The sequence below is a fragment of the Nothobranchius furzeri genome, chromosome 8, assembly GCF_043380555.1.
Source record: "Nothobranchius furzeri strain GRZ-AD chromosome 8, NfurGRZ-RIMD1, whole genome shotgun sequence".
In the NCBI taxonomy this organism is placed as follows: domain Eukaryota; kingdom Metazoa; phylum Chordata; class Actinopteri; order Cyprinodontiformes; family Nothobranchiidae; genus Nothobranchius; species Nothobranchius furzeri.
In genome coordinates this window covers 78,517,575-78,536,278 of record NC_091748.1, presented here as the reverse complement: position 1 = coordinate 78,536,278, position 18,704 = coordinate 78,517,575, and the positions used below count along the sequence as shown (strand labels likewise).

General features: G+C 45.3%; 1 protein-coding gene across 1 annotated transcript; it reads right to left on the bottom strand.

The window, feature by feature from the left end:
* Nucleotides 1-9,643: 9,643 nt before the first annotated feature.
* Nucleotides 9,644-17,754, bottom strand: fam174c (family with sequence similarity 174 member C). The gene is made up of 7 exons (XM_015971255.2): nucleotides 17,734-17,754; nucleotides 17,597-17,658; nucleotides 17,304-17,502; nucleotides 17,135-17,161; nucleotides 15,902-16,329; nucleotides 12,314-12,436; nucleotides 9,644-10,179 (listed from the first exon to the last, which is right to left on the bottom strand). Exons 1-7 carry the CDS (start codon nucleotides 17,752-17,754, stop codon nucleotides 10,176-10,178), a joined length of 864 nt encoding a protein of 287 aa, XP_015826741.2. The 3' UTR covers nucleotides 9,644-10,175.
* Between the last annotated feature and the right edge of the window lie 950 nt (nucleotides 17,755-18,704).

Sequence of the window (18,704 nt, the reverse complement as noted above, 5' to 3'; positions counted from 1 at the left end):
TTAAAAGGGCAACATGGAAAACATGCAGGTCAGTGTGCCCTGAGGGCCGCGGTTGGCAAACACTGATCTACTGGAACCAGGATCTCATCTACTGGAACCAGGAACTCCTACTGGAACCAGGATCTCAGACTGACCTCTGACCTCCAGGTGAATTCTCCCTGCTAGTGAGAGAAAGCGCGTCTGGGGCAGAATGCTGAGTCATTTATAAGCTGCTGAGTAACTGGTGTGGTTTTAGAGCAGGAGTCACCAACATTTGTGAAACTGAGCTCCTTCGTGGGTACGAAGCCACCCGAGGGGCTGCAGATTTAAACAGCAGCGACCTTTGACCTAGAAATATCACAAATCCTCCTCTTTCCTTTATTTTAGTCTTGAGCTGTTTGTAGAAAATGCCTGTGGCCACCTTCAGTGGTTCCTGGGGGCACCAGGTTGGTGGCCACTGATCTAGTGGGTTTAGGTTCTGATCCAAGGTTCTGGGCTGGTGTCGGTGGAGAGGAAGGTGGGAAGTGAGAGGATCTAGAGTCTCACGCTGACCCTCCTGTCAGCTCGGGTTAATGGAAACACGCCCCTCAGCTCCTCTGGGAACCGTTGTGTTCTTATCGTCTCTCTCTGCTTGGCTGAGATGTGTATCAGTCTGTATGGCCACGCCCACTCATCATTGGCTTGTTACCGTTCCAGCCCCCCCCCCCCCCCCCATCAGTGGGATGTTCCTGGCAGACCGTACTGTGGGAAACTCTCCTCTGACGCTCACACAGGAACATCCTGATGGAGACAAACAACTGAAATCATCTGACCCTAACCCTAACCGTGACCCATCAACACCTTCATTTAGTCTACCGTCTGGTTCCACCGTCCAGGTGAGACCAGGTGAGGACGCCCTGCAGACGTCCACCGTCCAGGTGAGACCAGGTGAGGACAGCTCACTGCTGTTTCACCCGCTGGACCGCTGGATTCCCACATTGTCCCTAAGTGGTCCGTCCACCCTCAGCAGTTACAGGACGGCAGAAGGACATGGACCTTAGCTCCTCGTCAGCTTCAGGCCCACAGACGGTTCTAACAGGAAGTACGGAGCCGGTTCTGCTGCTGTGAGAGCTAGCGGTCTATTACAGCAAGATCCCACAGAACCTCAGCTGGTTTTAGTTCAGGGTACACATGGTCCGGCTGGCAGAACTGGACCTGAGTCCACCTGGATCTGACCTTTGACCTCTACAGTAGAGAAGCTAAAGTATTTTTTATACCCGAGTCTGGGTTCCGGGTTCGGTTTAGTTCTGGTTCACCTGTGTGACATCACACAGGTGTTCCCTAGAACCCATCAGAACCCTGATCCAGACCCAGACCGCCACCAGAACCAGGCTTTTGGAGCTGCTGTCAGGTTGGTGGTTTGGAACTTCTTCTCAGGTCCGTATGTAGATTAAAGATTTATTTATTTATTTATTTATTTTAAGTCTTGGGAGGAAATAAAACTCAGAAAATCAGGTTCTGATTCTTTTTATTTATTTTTGTTTCACAATCATCAAATTCCAGATTTACAACTTTGATCAGAAAATGATTCAAACTAAACGTTAAAGAGAGTTTTGGTGTTTTTTTTAGAAATAATAAATTATTTAAAACCCACGAGTTTAAAATGGTCCACATCATGATGGATTTTAATGTTTTATGGATTCAACAGAAAAACTAAAATGATAAAAACATCCAGTTAGTGATGTGCTGACTGAGAAAACAGGTGAATGGGTGATTAGTGGGAGGCTGAAGAAAAACACGCAGAATGACCAAAAACATCCTAAAGTGATGATTCTGGTCTGGCTGAACAGAAATCCAGCTGAGCTGAAGTGCTGACGCGTTTCTGAGGAGGTTTCCAGCCTCGCCTCTCCACAGCAGGACCTGAATCCCTCAGATCAGTCGGTCCTGGGCTGAATAACCGCTGGAGTTTATCAGAGAAGCGGCAGCGGTGAGGCAGATCAGAGGCTCTTCCCCTCCAGCTGCAGGATGTGCTGTGTCAGGATCAAGAATCCCTGCTGGAGCCTCTTCATCCACCAGCTGAGCCACAGCTCCCACACACACCATAGACCTGAATACTACACGCCCCACTGGACTGGAGAGCAGACCAGCCTCGCAGCCATATTGGGTGGGTCTCCTAACTCTCCAAACCCAGCTGGGCCAATGCAGAGCGACCAACGTGCAGCTTACAGTTGCAACAACCGGCCCACTACTGAACACAGATCACGTGGGATTACTATTGACTTTTCTAGCCTACCTGCTGGGATTGTATATTTTCATTCATTTTATTATATTTATAATTTTGGGTTGCACGGTGGTTAGCTCTGTTGCCTTGCAGCAAGAAGGTCCTGGGCTCGCATCCCGGCCTGGGGTCTTTCTGCCAGGGGTTTGCATGTTCTCCCTCTGCATGCATGGGTTCCCTCCCGATACCCGGCTCCCTCCCACAGTCCAGATACATGACTGTCAGGTTAACTGGTCTAAATTATCCTTAGGCATGTGTGTGTTGCCCTGGCTACGTGTCCAGGGTGTACACCGCCTGTTTGCCCGTTGACTGCTGGAGATAGGCACCAGCCCCCACGACCCTGAGTGGACAAGCGGGTTAAGAAAATGGATGGATGTTTATAATTGTATTATCGTGCCATACCTCATGTCTGATTTTATGGTCAAAGCATGATAAAATGTGTTTTTTAGTTGGGTAAACGACTTCCTCGGTAGAAATTAATGCACTGAAGGCAAATGGAGACCCATCCAAGATGGCAGCCTGCTGCTACGCCATCTCCAATAGGCAGCACCAGTCCACGGGGTGCTTCCATATCTCTGTGCCTCATCTAATGATGGATGAACTCTGACCTCTTTCCAGTTCCCGGTGGGTGGAGCAGCTTTGAGGGAGCTGAAGCTCTGGAGGAGGTGGCCACCAGAGCGTGAGAGCCTCTGCACCTCAGAGCTTGTCTTCATCAGCTCAGAGATCTCCTGTTCCAGATCTTCGATGAGGTCTTCAGCCTGTTTCTCAGTGGTTTTTGTTTGTCTTCGATCTCCTTCATGAGCTCCTTCAGGCGTCTCTCAGCAGACTCCATTAGACCAGTGAAGACCCGAACACCTTCTGCTTTCTGTCTGTCGGCAGCATCTTTACTGATCTTCATCGACTCTTTGAGCTCCAGTCGTCTGCTCTGGCTCGAGTGCTCCCGGACATTCAGTCTGCTTCCAGGACAGACGCCACAGGGAACTTCTGGTTGGCAGCTTGCTGCCGCCTTTCTGACGTTTGACCTGATCGACCTTCTCTCTGAATCAGGCGTTTGCTGCCAGTTCCTGTCTCATCTTGAACTCATCTCTACAGACGGGACCCCGGTAGCTCTTGCTACCGTCCCAGTGCTGGGAGATGCAGGTCTTACAGAAGTTGTGTCCACATGGTGTGGCGACTGGATCTGTGAACACGTCCAGATGGAGCACAGAAACTCAGATGTCAGGCTGCTGCCAGCAGACATGTCTGAACTCTGAGAACAAGAGTCAACGAGGAAAAGCTCCAGATTATCAACAGAAGTAATCAGGATAGTTTAGTCTTACAGGGAGTTCAGATTTCTTTATTTCACTTCCTGTCCTGAAAGTTGTTGCTCTGCTGCCTCCTGCTGGACACAGAGGGACTACATCAGTCTCAAAAATCCCTCCTCACCGTCTCTTCCTCTACACGCGGCATCAGTGTAGCCAGAGGTGAGCCTTTGAGTCTCAAGTCGATATCGACTAGTTAGAGGCAGGTCTCAAGCTGGACAGTAGAAATTTCAAGTAGTTTCGCGTCATTTTTAAAACAACATTGGGATTATACGTTTCATTTACATCAAAGGTTTATTTCAACACTTGATGAAATTAATGCAGCTGAACTTAGAAACTGTATAAAAAGTAGTCATGGACTTAGACGTCTACATTGAACAGTTTATAATCAAACGTAGCTAACAGGACTAATCTTTCCTTAACCCTAACCCAGGGGGGTCAAACTCACACTCACACGGGGCCGAAATGAAACTCTGGGACGGAGTCGAGGGCCAAACTTAATATTTTTTGAAAAAGTGACGCAAATTTGCACATTTTCTTTATCAACATAAATGCAATTTTGAACCTTTAAAGTTGGAAACAAACTTATTTCTGCATTAACACTGAATGTGGAATAACCAAATTACACACGAGCAAGTCAGGTTTAAATAAAAGGCATCAGTGGTATTCGTTACTTGTGGTAAAATCAGCATTTTTAAAATCTATTCAGGATTTATGTTTTCTTGTTTATTCATTTTTCTTATTTTTATTCTCCTTTTTTCTCCTGTAATACGTGTCATCGCTGCTGTGACGTCTAGCTTTCCCCACTGAGGAACAATAAAGGGATTTTCTATTCTATTCATCTATCTGCAGCCTTTCCACTTCCTGTTTACTGTAGGTTAAATCTTTTCTCACGGGCCAACAACAAAATAAAAATATCATTTTATCTTAAATGAAAATGCAACATCTCACCTGTTAACTTTCATGTTTTGGAGCAGAAAAAGAGCATAAAACCAACATATTTAAAGCTCAGTTTGCTCCACTGGTTTACTGTGATGCTCACCTGTTCCAGCCAGATACCTGCATCATGGGGTTGATCTGAGCTGAGGAGGAGACTCCTGTTGTTTTGTTCATCTTCATCATAATAACGACAACATTAGATGACAACAGGTGCTCACATAGGTTTGTGCTGATGAACATGTCTGAGCAGCTTGACCACGTCGTTGTGTGTCGGGGAGGAAACACGACCACAGAGCTGCAGACACTGGAAAAAAACACAAAGGAGGGGGCGCGTCGGCTCCGCGCTGACGCCGCAAAGCGTCATGGGAGTTGAAGTCTTTGCGGTAAAATCGACCAGCGGGCCAGTTTTAATATATTTTTGATATTTATCTCACGGGCCACATAAAAATGCTCCGCGGGCCGCATCTGGCCTGTGGGCCTTGTGTCTGACACATGTGCCCTAACCCTATTCACACCGCCCGGCCCTAGACAAGTCTCCACCTGGATAACTAACAAACAGGTGGGAGGCTCCTATCGGATAATTACTGCAGGGCGATTATCTTTCAGCTGCAACAAGTTATTTAACCCAACTGGTGCAATGAGCCGCTTCTCATCTCCCGACCAGCCGTGTGGACGGACACATCTGGTGGTCGTGGAGAAGATGTTAGTCTGTGCGAGAAGGGTCAGATCATCGGCATCAAGCAGAGAAAATCTTCTGTTTTTATTCGTAATCCATTTTCTTGTTGTTTTTTTTTTTTACACATGTAGCGTGGATGGGTGTAGCTTCTGATTGGTCTTTAATTATTTGATTTAATATTACCTTAGAGTGAAAACACACACCTCATTTTAACTTAGACAGAGTCAAGGATAGAGTTTATAAAAATGGTTTTAATTCTGTGTTTCTACACTAATGGTCCATTCCCATCTGTACCGGGTCGGCCCGGTACAGATGGGAATGGACCATAACTGTTATCCGTGACAAATTATGATGAATGATGGTTGGACAAGATTACAGAATTGAATGAAATGACGAATGTAGGCTAGATGTTTGTAGTAAACATTATTAAGTATCTGAGAGATCTTGTGATGTCTGGGTTGTAAAAAAGTCTGACTGTGTGGTTTAATGAGCTAGAGAACATCCATGAAGAACCGTCTGGTGCCAGTGAGCAGATCTACCACACCCACGTCGGACGGCAGCTCTTGAGCGGTCCAGAGGAAAGGCAGCCAAAGTGGTGATGTCACTGGATAAAGCGGCTTCTGGAATCTCAAAGAGTCGTGGTTCTCTTTGACTTCAGACATCACCGCTTAGAAGATGCTACAGGGTCTGCTAGTCAGACAGTCCACGTCTGATGAGTTGTTGCGTCTCATACCACATGCAAGAGCTGCAGAGGCTTTGACCTTGAGGTCAGATGAGAGGATGGTTCCAAGCACTTTGCTCACCCAGTGTCATGGTCTGCATCCTGCGCCCCCCTCTTGTGTTCCCCAGTCAACACATTCTCACACCCAAAGCGTCAAAATACGACGCGTGAGACCAAGCCTCAGTATATGACGATTCGGGATACCCCAGCACGTCAGGAGACGACGATCAGGGACACACTGATGACGCACCGTCCCAGAGCGTTGGTATCCGACGCTGGTGGTGAGACGGACATTAGAACGACTGCACGCAGCTGCGGGCCATCTCCCAAGCATCCTGCCCCTGTGTATAAAACCCTGTCTGCGTGTCAATGTGCTGTTGGTCCATCGTCCTTGTCTGCGTAGTTTGTCGCCCCCTCTCTTGGGTCTCTAGGTTTTTGGCTTCGTGCCCTACTAGGCAGGCTGCATTTTTTGAATATCCAATATTTTGAGAGGGATGGTTTAGTGCAAAGTACTCACGCATCCTGTCATCAGTTTGGTACCACTTTGCCGGATCAGACGAGTAGCTTGTTAACACCCTTTCTGGGTCTAGCGGCTCCTGCTGTAAGACTAGATTGGGCTCACTTCTGTCTGGCTGCTGTTCTTCCAGTTCGTCCTTCTGTGACGGCGTTGATGTTGACGGTGTTGGCGCCACAGCGTCTTCCGCCGCATATCCCGCCACATCTTTGGGTCGTGTCTCCTCCGGGTCTTGCTCGGGCCCGGCCTCTGGCTCTGCTGACTCGAGCAGGTTCACAGCTGTCGGACGGCTGCCCGAGCAGCCCGACAGAAACTTCTGTAAAGCCCCCGCCGTCTCTTCTTTTGTTCCTCTTCATTTTTTTTCTTTTTACGTTTTGCCGCACCCGAAAGCATCGTGAAAGTTAGCCTACTCAAAAACAGCTGCTAGCGTTGTTGAGTCCCGCTCCGACTCTGACCGCTTCTCTGACGTCCTTGATTGGGTGGCGCCCAAGTTGTAGGCTACAGTCATGGGCTGGCGTTAATGTGACGTAGCTAATGTAACGGTCTGTGGTTAAGATAAACATCGTCACTATTTTTAGTTAATGAATAAATATTAAAATAAACTGTAGATAGGAGTCCTATCTACAAATTCTATCATAGGACATTTGTACATTTTATTATAATTTATTTATTTTTAATTTTGTCCCTCTGTCTGGGCCCCATTCAGCCAATCCGGCCCTAGGCACGTGCCGACTTTGCCGTTGCGTTAATCCGGCTCTGCTGCTAGGTTTTTGGCTTCGTTCTAAATAAAGAATGTTAACTTTTACATCCTTTCCTGCCTCGTGTCGTTCTGGGTGTCTGCATGTTGGGTCCAACTCCTCCAGCCCACAACGTGACACCCGGTTGGCCTACCGAATGATGATGCTGGTGATGCTTTAGAAAGAGTATTAAGAAGACGTTTCTATATTTGGATTCATGATTACCGGGTTTCTGCACTTTGGAGCTTGTGGAGTCCTGGTGTATCAAATGTTTCTGGAGCTGTTGGGAGAAATTGGCCAAACTTCCTTGGGCAAATGAAGGATTAGATCAAGCTGGAACATCTCAGACTCATGCATTCATGAAACTGAACCGTAAACTGGCTGGAGCTCGTGCAGGAACTAGAAATCAGCTTGGTGAAAATGTGGGCTCGGTTTGGAGGACATTGATTTATTGACCCCCCTGAAATCACCACATCCCATGAAAGACCTAGCATGTAAACTCCTTTATCCCTAATCACGGTCCAGGGTCCACATCTCCTTATCTCAACCTCTTCACTTACCCATCTTCTGTGTTTTTGTTGTTCTGTTGTTCTGACCCACGTGCTGTCCCCGTCCCTGGGACAGTTGCATAATGTCTTTAGATCACTACCTTGTTTCCAACCACATTCCTTCAGACCTACGATCTGGTTTCTGGGCTGGACATGAATGCATTACTACCTGAGAAAGGAAGCAGGTCTGCGTAGCAGCTTTCATTCAACCTGCAAACAGTTACGACTATCTGGTTACACAAACTGTGTCATCAGTCATCCGATATCTCCTCTTCACACTCGCCACCGTGATCTCTGTAGCGTCACCCTTTATAGTGTAACGACTGCATATTTAAATATGACCAATAAGATGGGATGATTCTATATAAATATAGAATATCAACCTGATCTTTGAATGTTAAACCAGAAGAGTTTAGGATTATTTTCTTGTTCAGGGACCATAAACACACTTCGTATTAATTCAGCAGAGTCAAGTATGTAGTTAAAAGGAATTTTATTCTTTTCTAAACTAATGATAATACATGACAAGCTATCAATAACGATATGTGATGAGTGTGTGTTGGTGGTGTGGTGAGAAGTAGGTGTGTATCAGAACCTTTGTATCTGAAAGAGATTGTGAATTCTAGGTGTGAAAGAATTTGTTGTCTGCTGTAAACTAGAGAGTTAATTATTAATAAAACATCAGACGCAATCTGTTGTGTCCGGAGACCCCCGTCAGATCCGGAATGTCAGGAAGTCTGGTGGAGCTCAAGGCACTGAAGTTCGTAGATTAACCGCGGTGCGACCAGTCCGGTCTCGAGTTGTCTCCAGGTCACAACAGGCAGGAAGGTTCGTTGCGTGTAAGACGGATGTTCTTAAGGAGCCGGATGGCTGTGTCAGCTGGCAGAGTGCCAACAGGTTTGACTGGTACTTGACACTGGACTTCAGGCATGTTGGCATTTCCCTCTGCCCAGTCTTCCTACAGACTCCGGCACCTTGATTTCCAAATGACGTGCAAAATTTGCTTTCATCCAAAAAAAGTACTTTGGACCACTGAGCAACAGTCCAGTGCTGCTTCTCTGTAGCCCAGGTCAGGCGCTTCTGCCGCTGTTTCTGGTTCAAAAGTGGCTTGACCTGGGGAATGCGGCACCTGTAGCCCATTTCCTGCACACGGTGGCTCTGGATGTTCCTACTCCAGACTCAGTCCACTGCTTCCGCAGGTCCCCCAAGGTCTGGAATCGGTCCTTCTCCACAATCTTCCTCAGGGTCCGGTCACCTCTTCTGGTTGTGCAGCGTTTTCTGCCACACTTGTTCCTTCCCACAGACTTCCCACTGAGGTGTCTTTATACAGCACTCTGGGAACAGCCTATCCATTCAGAAATTTCTTTCTGTGTCTTACCCTCTTGCTTGAGGGTGTCAATGATGGCCTTCTGGACAGCAGTCAGGTCGGCGGTCTTACCCATGATTGTGGTTTTGAGTAATGAACCTTGCAGGTGTTTAGAGTTAGTTGATTCAGATGATTAGGTTAATAGATCGTTTAGAGAACCTTTTCATGATATGCTAATTTTTTCAGATAGGAATTTTGGGTTTTCATGAGCTGTACGCCAAAATCATCGATATTAGAAACAATAAAAGGCTTGAACTACTTCAGTTGTGTGTAATGAATCTAATATATATGAAAGTCTAATGTTTATCAGTACATTACAGACAATAATGAACTTTATCACAATATGTTAATTTTTTGAGAAGGACCTGTATAATAAGACTAGCATTAAAACAAATTGAACGACAATAAAATGTCAGAGTAAAACGAATAAAAAGGGACCCTCAAATGGACGCTGTTCTGGAGTTCGGGTGGGAGTCCAACAACAGAAATGTTAACAGCGGAGCTTTCTTCTCTCACGCCTCTCGGCTCTAGGGTCCCACTGGTGGAGGCTGTTGGGCTCCGGGCCTCTCTGGCCCAGATTCAATCATTACAAGTACAACAGCAACTCAGAAATAAAGTTCTTTATTTGTTTTATTTTAATACAAAATTAGGTTAGTAGAGCGGAAACATCAAAGCCTGAAAAATTATTATAAATGTGATTTTTTTTACACAAACTTTGTTTCCTTTTAAAGTTGAAAACACCAGAAAAATCAGCTGCATCAGTACCAAAAGCAGACTTTAACACTTGTTATCTGCGCAGGAAGGAGAGTCAGAGTCTGTCAGGAGGTCAAGTCCTGATGGATCGGTCCCATCTCGTGTGAACAGAACCTTCAGAGCTTCTACAGTAGTTCAGCACAACCATGAGCGCAGACAAGCTCAGGAACTAAAACACAACAACGGAGACTCTGAACTAGTAAAGAGAAAGATTTGGCCTCGTGAGGATCCACAAAGTCTGTTTCCACCGACAAACTCCTCCTGGTGGTCGTCCCGCTCTGCGGCGTCCTGCAGCTTGAAGGTTTGGTTTTTGTCTTCCGAGACTCTTTGGTCCGTTGTTCTCAATCACCCGGTGTTCTGGTCGGGTCCATCAAAGAGCAGTGCTCATCTGGAGCAGAGAGGCATTGGAAACACAGACCGGGTCGATGATCAGATTAAATTCCTACGTCTCTGATCAATAAAACTCTCCGCAGCTGTCGACGGCTGCTCTGCCGCAGAACGGTTCATCAGAAATCATTCTTTTTCTGAATATCAAACACACATTCACACAAATCTGACTTTATGTATCTAACCCTAACCGTCAGATATTATATTTAAAAGATTCAGCAACAATTTTATGTTTTTATTTAACAACTAAAATGTTTTTAGATTGTTAGAAAAACAGAAATAACTACACTCGACAAAAATATAAACGCAACACCTTTGTTTCTGCTCTGATTTTTCATGAGATGGACTTAAAGATCTAAAATTCATTCCAGATGCACAATATCACCATTTCTCTCAAACATTGTTCACAAATCAGTCTAAATGTGTGATAGTGAGCACTTCTGCTTTACTGAGATAATCCATCCCACCTCACAGGTGTGCAGCATCAAGATGCTGATCAGACATCATGAGTAGTGCACAGGTGTACCTTAGACTGCCCACAATAAAAGGCCACCCTGGAATGTGCAGTTTTTTGCTTTATTGGGGGTCTGGGGACTCAGAACCGGTCAGTTTCTGGTGTGACCACCATTTGCCTCATGCAGTGAAACACATCTTCTTCACATAGAGTTTATCAGATTGTCAGTTGTGGCCTGCGGAATGTTGGTCCACAGGTGTGCACAGAACCTGCACATTCCAGGGTGTGCGAAGTTGTTGGATATATACGCCGGTCAAGCACATCCCAAACATGCTCAACGGGTGACATGTCCAGTGAGTATGCTGGCCATGCAAGAACTGGGACATTTTCAGCTTCCAACAATTGTGTACAGATCCTTGCAACATGGGGCCGTGCATTATCTTGCTGAAACATGAGGTGATGTTCATGGATGTACGGCACAACAATGGGCCTCAGGATCTCATCACGATATCTCTGTGCATTCAAAATGCCATCAATAAAATGCACCTGTGTTCTTCGTCCATAACAGATGCCTTCCCATACCATAACCCCACCACCACCATGGGCCACTCGATCCACAACACTGACATCAGCAAAGCGCTCACCCACACGATGCCACACACACTGTGTCTGCCATCTGCCCTGAACAATGCAAACCAAGATTCATCCGTGAAGAGAACACCTCTCCAACGTGCCAGATGCCATCGAATGTGAGCATCTGCCCACTCAAGTCTGTTACGGCGACGAGCTGGAGTCAGGTCAAGATCCCGATGAGGACGACAAGCATGCAGTTGAGCTTCTCTGAGACGGTTTCCGACAGTTTGTGCAGAAATTGTTTGGTTATGCAAACCAATTGTTTCAGCAGCTGTCTTGAGTGGCTGGTCTCAGACGATCTTGGAGGTGAACCTGCTGGATGTGGAGGTCCTGGGCTGGTGTGGTTACACGTCGTGTGCGGTTGTGAGGCTGTTTGGATGTACTGCCATATTCTCTGAAATGCCTTTGGCGATGGCTTATGGTGGAGAAATGAACATTCAATGCACGAGCAACAGATCTGGTTGACATTCCTGCTGTCAGCGTGCCAATTGCACGCTCCCTCAATGCTTGTGGCATCTGTGGCATTTTGCTGTGAGACAAAACTGCACATTCCAGGGTGGCCTTTTATTGTGGGCAGTCTAATGTACACCTGTGCACTACTCATGATGTCGGATCAGCATCTTGATGTGGCACACCTGTGAGGTGGGATGGATTATCTCAGCAAAGCAGAAGTGCTCACTATGACACAGTTAGACTGATTTGTGAAAAATGTTTGAGAGAAATGGTGATATTGTGTATCTGGAATGAATTTTAGATCTTTATGTCTATCTCATGAAAAATTGGAGCAGAAACAAAGGTGTTGTGTTTATATTTTTGTTGAGTGTATATTTTATTTGACCTAATTAATTTATCTCTTTAGAAAACGTAATTTGAACATTTCTGACTATTTTAAAGACGTTTTAAACAATTTTTCTTTAGCAGTTTTGCATGAGAAACGTTGCTGATTAACAGAAGAATTAAACCAATAAAGAAAAACAAAAGAAAAAGTGAAAATCTGCTTTTTTCAGAATCCATTTGGGTTCTGGTTCAGTGCCTGTTGACCTCTGACCTGCGGAGGCTGCGAGCTTCGTACAGCGTGTCGTCTTCCTCGCTCTCCACTGCCTCCATCTCCACCGAGTCGTCGTAGTTGGACAGCAGACCGTACTTCTTCCTCTGGCTGGGTTTCTTCAGCCTAATGATGACATCATCATCATCATCATTACAGAAACATGAGTCAGGAACCACAGAGCTGCTAGAGTTAGGATTTTATGGTATTTATGTATTTATGGATGAATAAAAGTTTAAATAATTATAACTAGCCCTGCAAACAGTCAACGTCGCATTGAGTCTGTCGGACCAGACCCCGTCTGTAGGACGTCCAAACTGGGTCTTTGCACAGTGGGAGGGCTCAAATGAACAATCTAATTATTTGATCAGATCAAATATATTTTATTTATATTTCTTAAATAAAAGCTTCATTTTATTTACCACTTCTGGGTTACCGGAAAAGGGTGGCTTGCCAACTCCGGGTCGGGGGAGAGGTCCTACCTCAAGTGGAGGAGTTTAAGTATCTCGGGGTCTTGTTCACGAGCGAGGGTAGGAGGGATCGGGAGATCGACAGGCGGATTGGTTCGGCGTCTGCAGTGATGCAGACGCTGAGCCGATCTGTCGTGGTGAAGAGGGAGCTGAGCCAGAAAGCCAGGCTCTCGATTTACCGGTCGATCTACGTCCCAATCCTCACCTATGGTCATGAGCTTTGGGTAATGACCGAAAGAACGAGATCGCGGATACAAGCGGCCGAAATGAGTTTCCTCCGTAGGGTGGCCGGGCTCAGCCTTAGAGATAGGGTGAGGAGCTCGGACATTCAGGAGGGACTCGGAGTAGAACCGCTGCTCCTCCGGGTCGAAAGGAGCCAGTTGAGGTGGTTTGGGCATCTGGTCAGGATGGCTCCCTGGGGAGGTGTTTCAGGCATGTCCTGCCGGCAGGAGGCCCCCAGGTCGACCCAGGACACGTTGGAGAGGTTACATCTCCAATCTGGTCCGGGAACGCCTTGGGGTCCTGCCGGAGGAGCTGGTGGAGATGGCCGGGGAGGGGACGGTCTGGAGCTCCCTAGTTGGGATGCTGCCCCCGCGACCCGGACCCAGATAAGCGGAGGAAGACGACGCCAACGACTTCTGGGTTATTTAATCCCCCTCAGGTGCTACCTTCTGGTACCTTCTAGTAAGGTGACCGACGTTCTACAGCAACAGGCTGTACAGTCGGTGGAGAGCGGGATGAGGGTGGAGGCCGACCGATATATCGGGCTGACAAATTCAATTTATTCTATATCGGCCGAAATTATTTTTAACTCATTCACTGCCATTGACGACTAAAGTCGTCAATGGCATATTTTTTACTGTGTGGGTGTCGGACGAGCCCCCACACCGTGAGAACAAACATCTCAGCTCTAAAGCCAATCTTCATCTGCGTACGTCACATGTCACGTGATCAGGAAGCAGAAATCCATGTGTTAGGAGATCATTTTTGGCCGCTGCTGTAAAAAGAAGTGAGGCGCGAACCGGAAAAGCTTCTGCAGATCACAATTCAACAACGGATTATGAAAGAATGGATAACGCTGGAAATGTGAAGGGCTTTCTGATCAGGAAACGGCCGGCAGCGAACGAGTTAAAAATCAAACATTCTGCTTAACGCTCCCAGTTCACCGGGGAAACTCTGATAACGCCACGGAGCAAGTCGCAATAGAAAGATGCATGAAAACAGACATGGGTGAACAAAGATGGCAGTATTCATCCCACTGGATTACCGGCCGAAGGTCTGAACAGATGACGGGGTTCAGTTGGTTTCCAGCCTTTAATGATGAGTTTAAAGACCTGCAGAACCGCAGCATGAACCAAAATGCGTGAGTAAGTCTGAGAGCGAAACCGCTGACGGGTCCAAGACCAGAATCTGGGTTTGTAAACATACCGGTCCACCTGAGGGCCAGAGCAGCTCGACTCCAGACAAAACGACTTCATCACAACTTCTAAATCATTTATTCTTCTTTATTTTAATTCTTCTTTGCTTCTGTGGTGAATGTGTTGACACCAAAATGACCCCAATAAAGAGATGTTCCCTTCTGTTAGCAACTAGTAGCTGGTTCACATCTGCAGGGGGCAGTCCAGACGCTTTTCTTTCAAAGCTCATTAGAATGCTTTTTTATATTTTTACATTTTTTGTTTTTGTGAAACGCCTTGTGAGTTTTTATCGCTATAGAAATGATACTTTCTTCTTCTTCTTGTTAAATATGACGTTTTCACAGAGACTACAGAAGGTTCTGGAACAGCGTTTGCGTTATGACGGGACAGCAGCTCAGGGGGTACAGCGGGTCGTCCAGTAACCGGAAGGTTGTAGGTTCAATCCCGACTCCGACCAGAGAATGCTGCCTTGGGGGATTGTAGAACCATAAGAATGCCATTTAGCATTTATTATCTTTAACACATGTCGTCACCTGAGGGCGTAATCTGGATTAAGATAAATGTGAGCTAATCAGAACGTTGTCACCCTTCCAGCTGCAACAAGTATTAAGCCGATCTGGAGAAACGTGGCGCCGTGGGGATGAGTCCATCAGCAGAATATCATCTGGCTTTAACGGGAAGACAGGAAAGTTTTCAAATCAGTATAATCCAGATTACCGTAATGTTTCTCACAGCCGAGACGAGAACGACAACAAAGTGACTAAAAGGTGATCTTTGGCCGTTAACATCGACTCCTCTCAGTCTCTGATAAAAGACAGAAGTGGTTGTGGGAAACCATCGCATCACCAGGGTGTGTCGAAACTCAGAACCAGATGTTTCCTCCTGGTTGGGGAAGTGGGGAGAGCATCAACAGGCCAACGCACATGGAAGACTTGTGGACCCGCAAGAATTTCCCCAAACACAACATCCAGGCAGCCTTCAACCAGAACCCGGGTCACCTCAGAGAGTCCGGTACAGCGAGGAGTGATCCGGTCATTCAGAAAATTAAATCAGATGCAGACGAGGAGAGCAGCTCTCCGGAGAACCCGGACACTCCGGGCACCAGAGTCCTCCCTTTGGACGTGCTCAGGTGGACGTCTTCAAGAAACAGGGTCCAGTATACGTCCAGACCCGGTTAACAAAGGCGTCCGGACCTCTGGAAGATCACCACAGCTGCTCAGTTTAGAAACAAGGATCATTAAATGTAGGAATGCTGTTTATCACCCTGGAAGCTGTTTTCCAGAAATGACGAATTCTGGTATTCTTTAGCAACTAAATACACGAATGTTACTTCACCTAAAAACAACGTTTACTACACTGACTTAAATTTACTTTTGTAGAGTTTATTAAATTCATAAACTATTTTCAACCAGCTTTTGACTTCCAGAATTTTCCTTTCATGTTGATATCGGTGTTTTGTTTCTAATTCTAATCTTAATCTCAGTGGTTTGGGGTCCATGAACTAATCTGTGGAGAGATTTTAAACATTTGGACTCATTTATCAGCTTTGGAACAATAAAATCTAAAACTTTAAGGATCTTTGTTTGAGGAACTTCCCTTTAGGCCAAACTCCATTCGTGCCTTTTAACAGCCCTCCGTTCCCGGGTGGCCATCTGTGAGAACCTGAGCTGGTTGTGGGTTTGAATCCCGTCGGAGGTTCTTACCGCACAGTTCGGATGAGGAAGTAGAGAACTCCGATCATCGTGATGCCTATGAGGACGAACAGGGCCCTCTGGATCATGGAGCTGTTCACATGGGAGCCGTCGAAAGTCATCACCGGGCGGGCGCTCGTGGAGTTCCCCTGGCTGGAGGGCTTCACGGTGGCGTCGGGCGCCGCGGTGACGTTGTTGGTCACCGCTTCCTCCACAACGAACACAAACAGCCAACATAAAGACACGATAATCGACGACAAAAGTCGACGAAAAGTCATTTTCATATCTGAAAAGAAGTTCGACGCAAGTAGACGAGACTCTTGAACGGATCGAGTTCTGAACCGGTACCGGAACAGAACCGGATTTTCCTTCAGACACGTCCCACTACGTGTAACCCGACACCGCTTTGTTGACAATCCAACCAGGAAGTTTACTTCTAACTACGTAATGACGTCAGAAACACACGAGAACGTGCTGCGTTCATAGCCCGTCGAGAGTTTGAAGATTCAAAAGCTAAAAAAAAATCTATTCAGAAAAAACAGCTAAAACAAGCATTGAATAGATACTTTTTCTTATTTAAATCATTTTCTTGAGCCAGTTCGTGCTAGAATGACTCTTTAGAAGGTTAGTGAAAGGCCACCCAGCCTCTATCGCCCCCTGTGGGCAGAAGATCCCCCTTGCAACTTTTTTATTTTACAAACCTTCATTTACAGTCAGAACATTACAAAAAATACAAATAATATCAAAAAGAACATTTTACACCACACAATATCAGGGGTTCATAACACATTTTACGTCTAGTTTTACGGATCCAACCCGGACTAAAGAGTTTGTGGTTTAGTGACAGCTTAGTGGTGATTCCTGATCACCTTTAGCAGGAAAGTTAGAACATTGCTGGAATTTTAACAGCTGGTGACAAATCCCGCTTCTATTACATGAAGGAGATTAGCTGTAATGATCTGATGTGACCAGCAGGTGTCAGAGTGACTCTATGAAGTTGGGATTCTCAAGCCTGGTCCTCAATGCCCTGCTGTCCTGCATGTTTTAGGTGTTTCCCTGCTGCCACATGCCTGACTTAAATGAATGAGTGACGAACATTCCTCTGCAGGAATGTGTGTGTGTGTGTGTGTGTGTGTGTGTGTGTGTGTGTGTGTGTGTGTGTGTGTGTGTGTGTGTGTGTGTGTGTGTGTGTGTGTGTAGGAGTCCTGACCCAGACCCAGGGTCCTGTGAAGTCTGGGACCGGACCAGGACTGAAGGAGGGTCCAAACCTTTCTGGATGAGAGCCAAAATCACTAAGTTAAAAACAGCTCAAATGTGTGTTTTTCTAAAATGAGCCTAAATGAAACGTGTCAGAGATTCTGAGCATAAATCTGCTGCTGCTGTATGTTAATAATCTGAGTAAGTACTCAGATACTTTCACAGTCTGGCTGTTCTCTTCTCTGATTGGCTGCCAGGGGCGGTTTGATCCGGGCGTTCTGCCAAACTCAGCTGGCTTCCAACCAAACAGCGGGAGGCAGTCCGACCTCTTAATGAGGTAATAACAACAATATGGCCGAACTGCGGCGGGCGTTGGCCTGCTGCCATCTTCTCCTTTTCTCAGAGTTTCAGTCTCACTGGGTTAAACAAGAACCGGCCCGTCCCCCCACCTTTTATCTGTTCTGATGAAGCACTTCCTGAACCTTCGGACTCATTAATCCCACCGCTGACCCTAAAACCTCACAGGGCTGTTTCATGTTTTCAGTTGATTGTTCAGGCCGTCTCGGGAGTTCCTGGACGATCCGAAACAAGCAGAACGGAACGGTTCAGCTCTGAACTTTCGGTTCAGAATGTAATGTGTGACTTACCTTACAAATGTCTTCTTCCATTACTTATAGGCACTGTAACGTCATGCATGGCCTGATTTTGAGATCCCACAGGTCAAATGCACAGCCAGGTAAACTTACCCTGGCTGTGACACATCCTACAGTAACTTTTCCCCTCACAATGGACTGGGAGTCTACACGTAGTCCCTTCAATCAGAGCATGCTTCCTCACACCAGCTGGACTGTAGCCCTGACAGAGATAATAATAAAATAAACAATAACAGTCTTTCCTCCAAGGTCCACCACAGAGGAACTCATTTAAATGAATTCCTTTATTCCCAGAAGAAACAAGTTACACACACACACACACACACACACAGACACACACATATATATATATATATATATATATATATATATATATATATATATTATTATATATATACATATATATATATATATATATTATTATATATATACATATATATATATATATATATATATATATATATATATACGTGTATATATATATATCTATATATGTATATATAAATATATACATATACATATATATATATACACGTATATATATATATATATACATATATATATATATATATATATACACGTATATATATATATATATATATACACGTATATATATATACATATACATACGTATATATATATGTATATATTTATACGTATGTATGCATATACATATATTTATATATGTAAATGCATATGTAAATATACGTATATGCATACATACGTATAAATATATACATATATATATATATATATATATATACGTATGTATATGTATATATATATACGTGTATATATATATATATATATATATATATATATATATATATATATATATATATATTATGTATAAAGAAGGATAAGAAGCACAAAGCCAATCGATAAAAATGAGTCTTCTATCGATTCTTGAAGATATGCAGTGAGGGTAACTGATTGATGCTGAGAGGCAGCTCATTCCAGAGGGA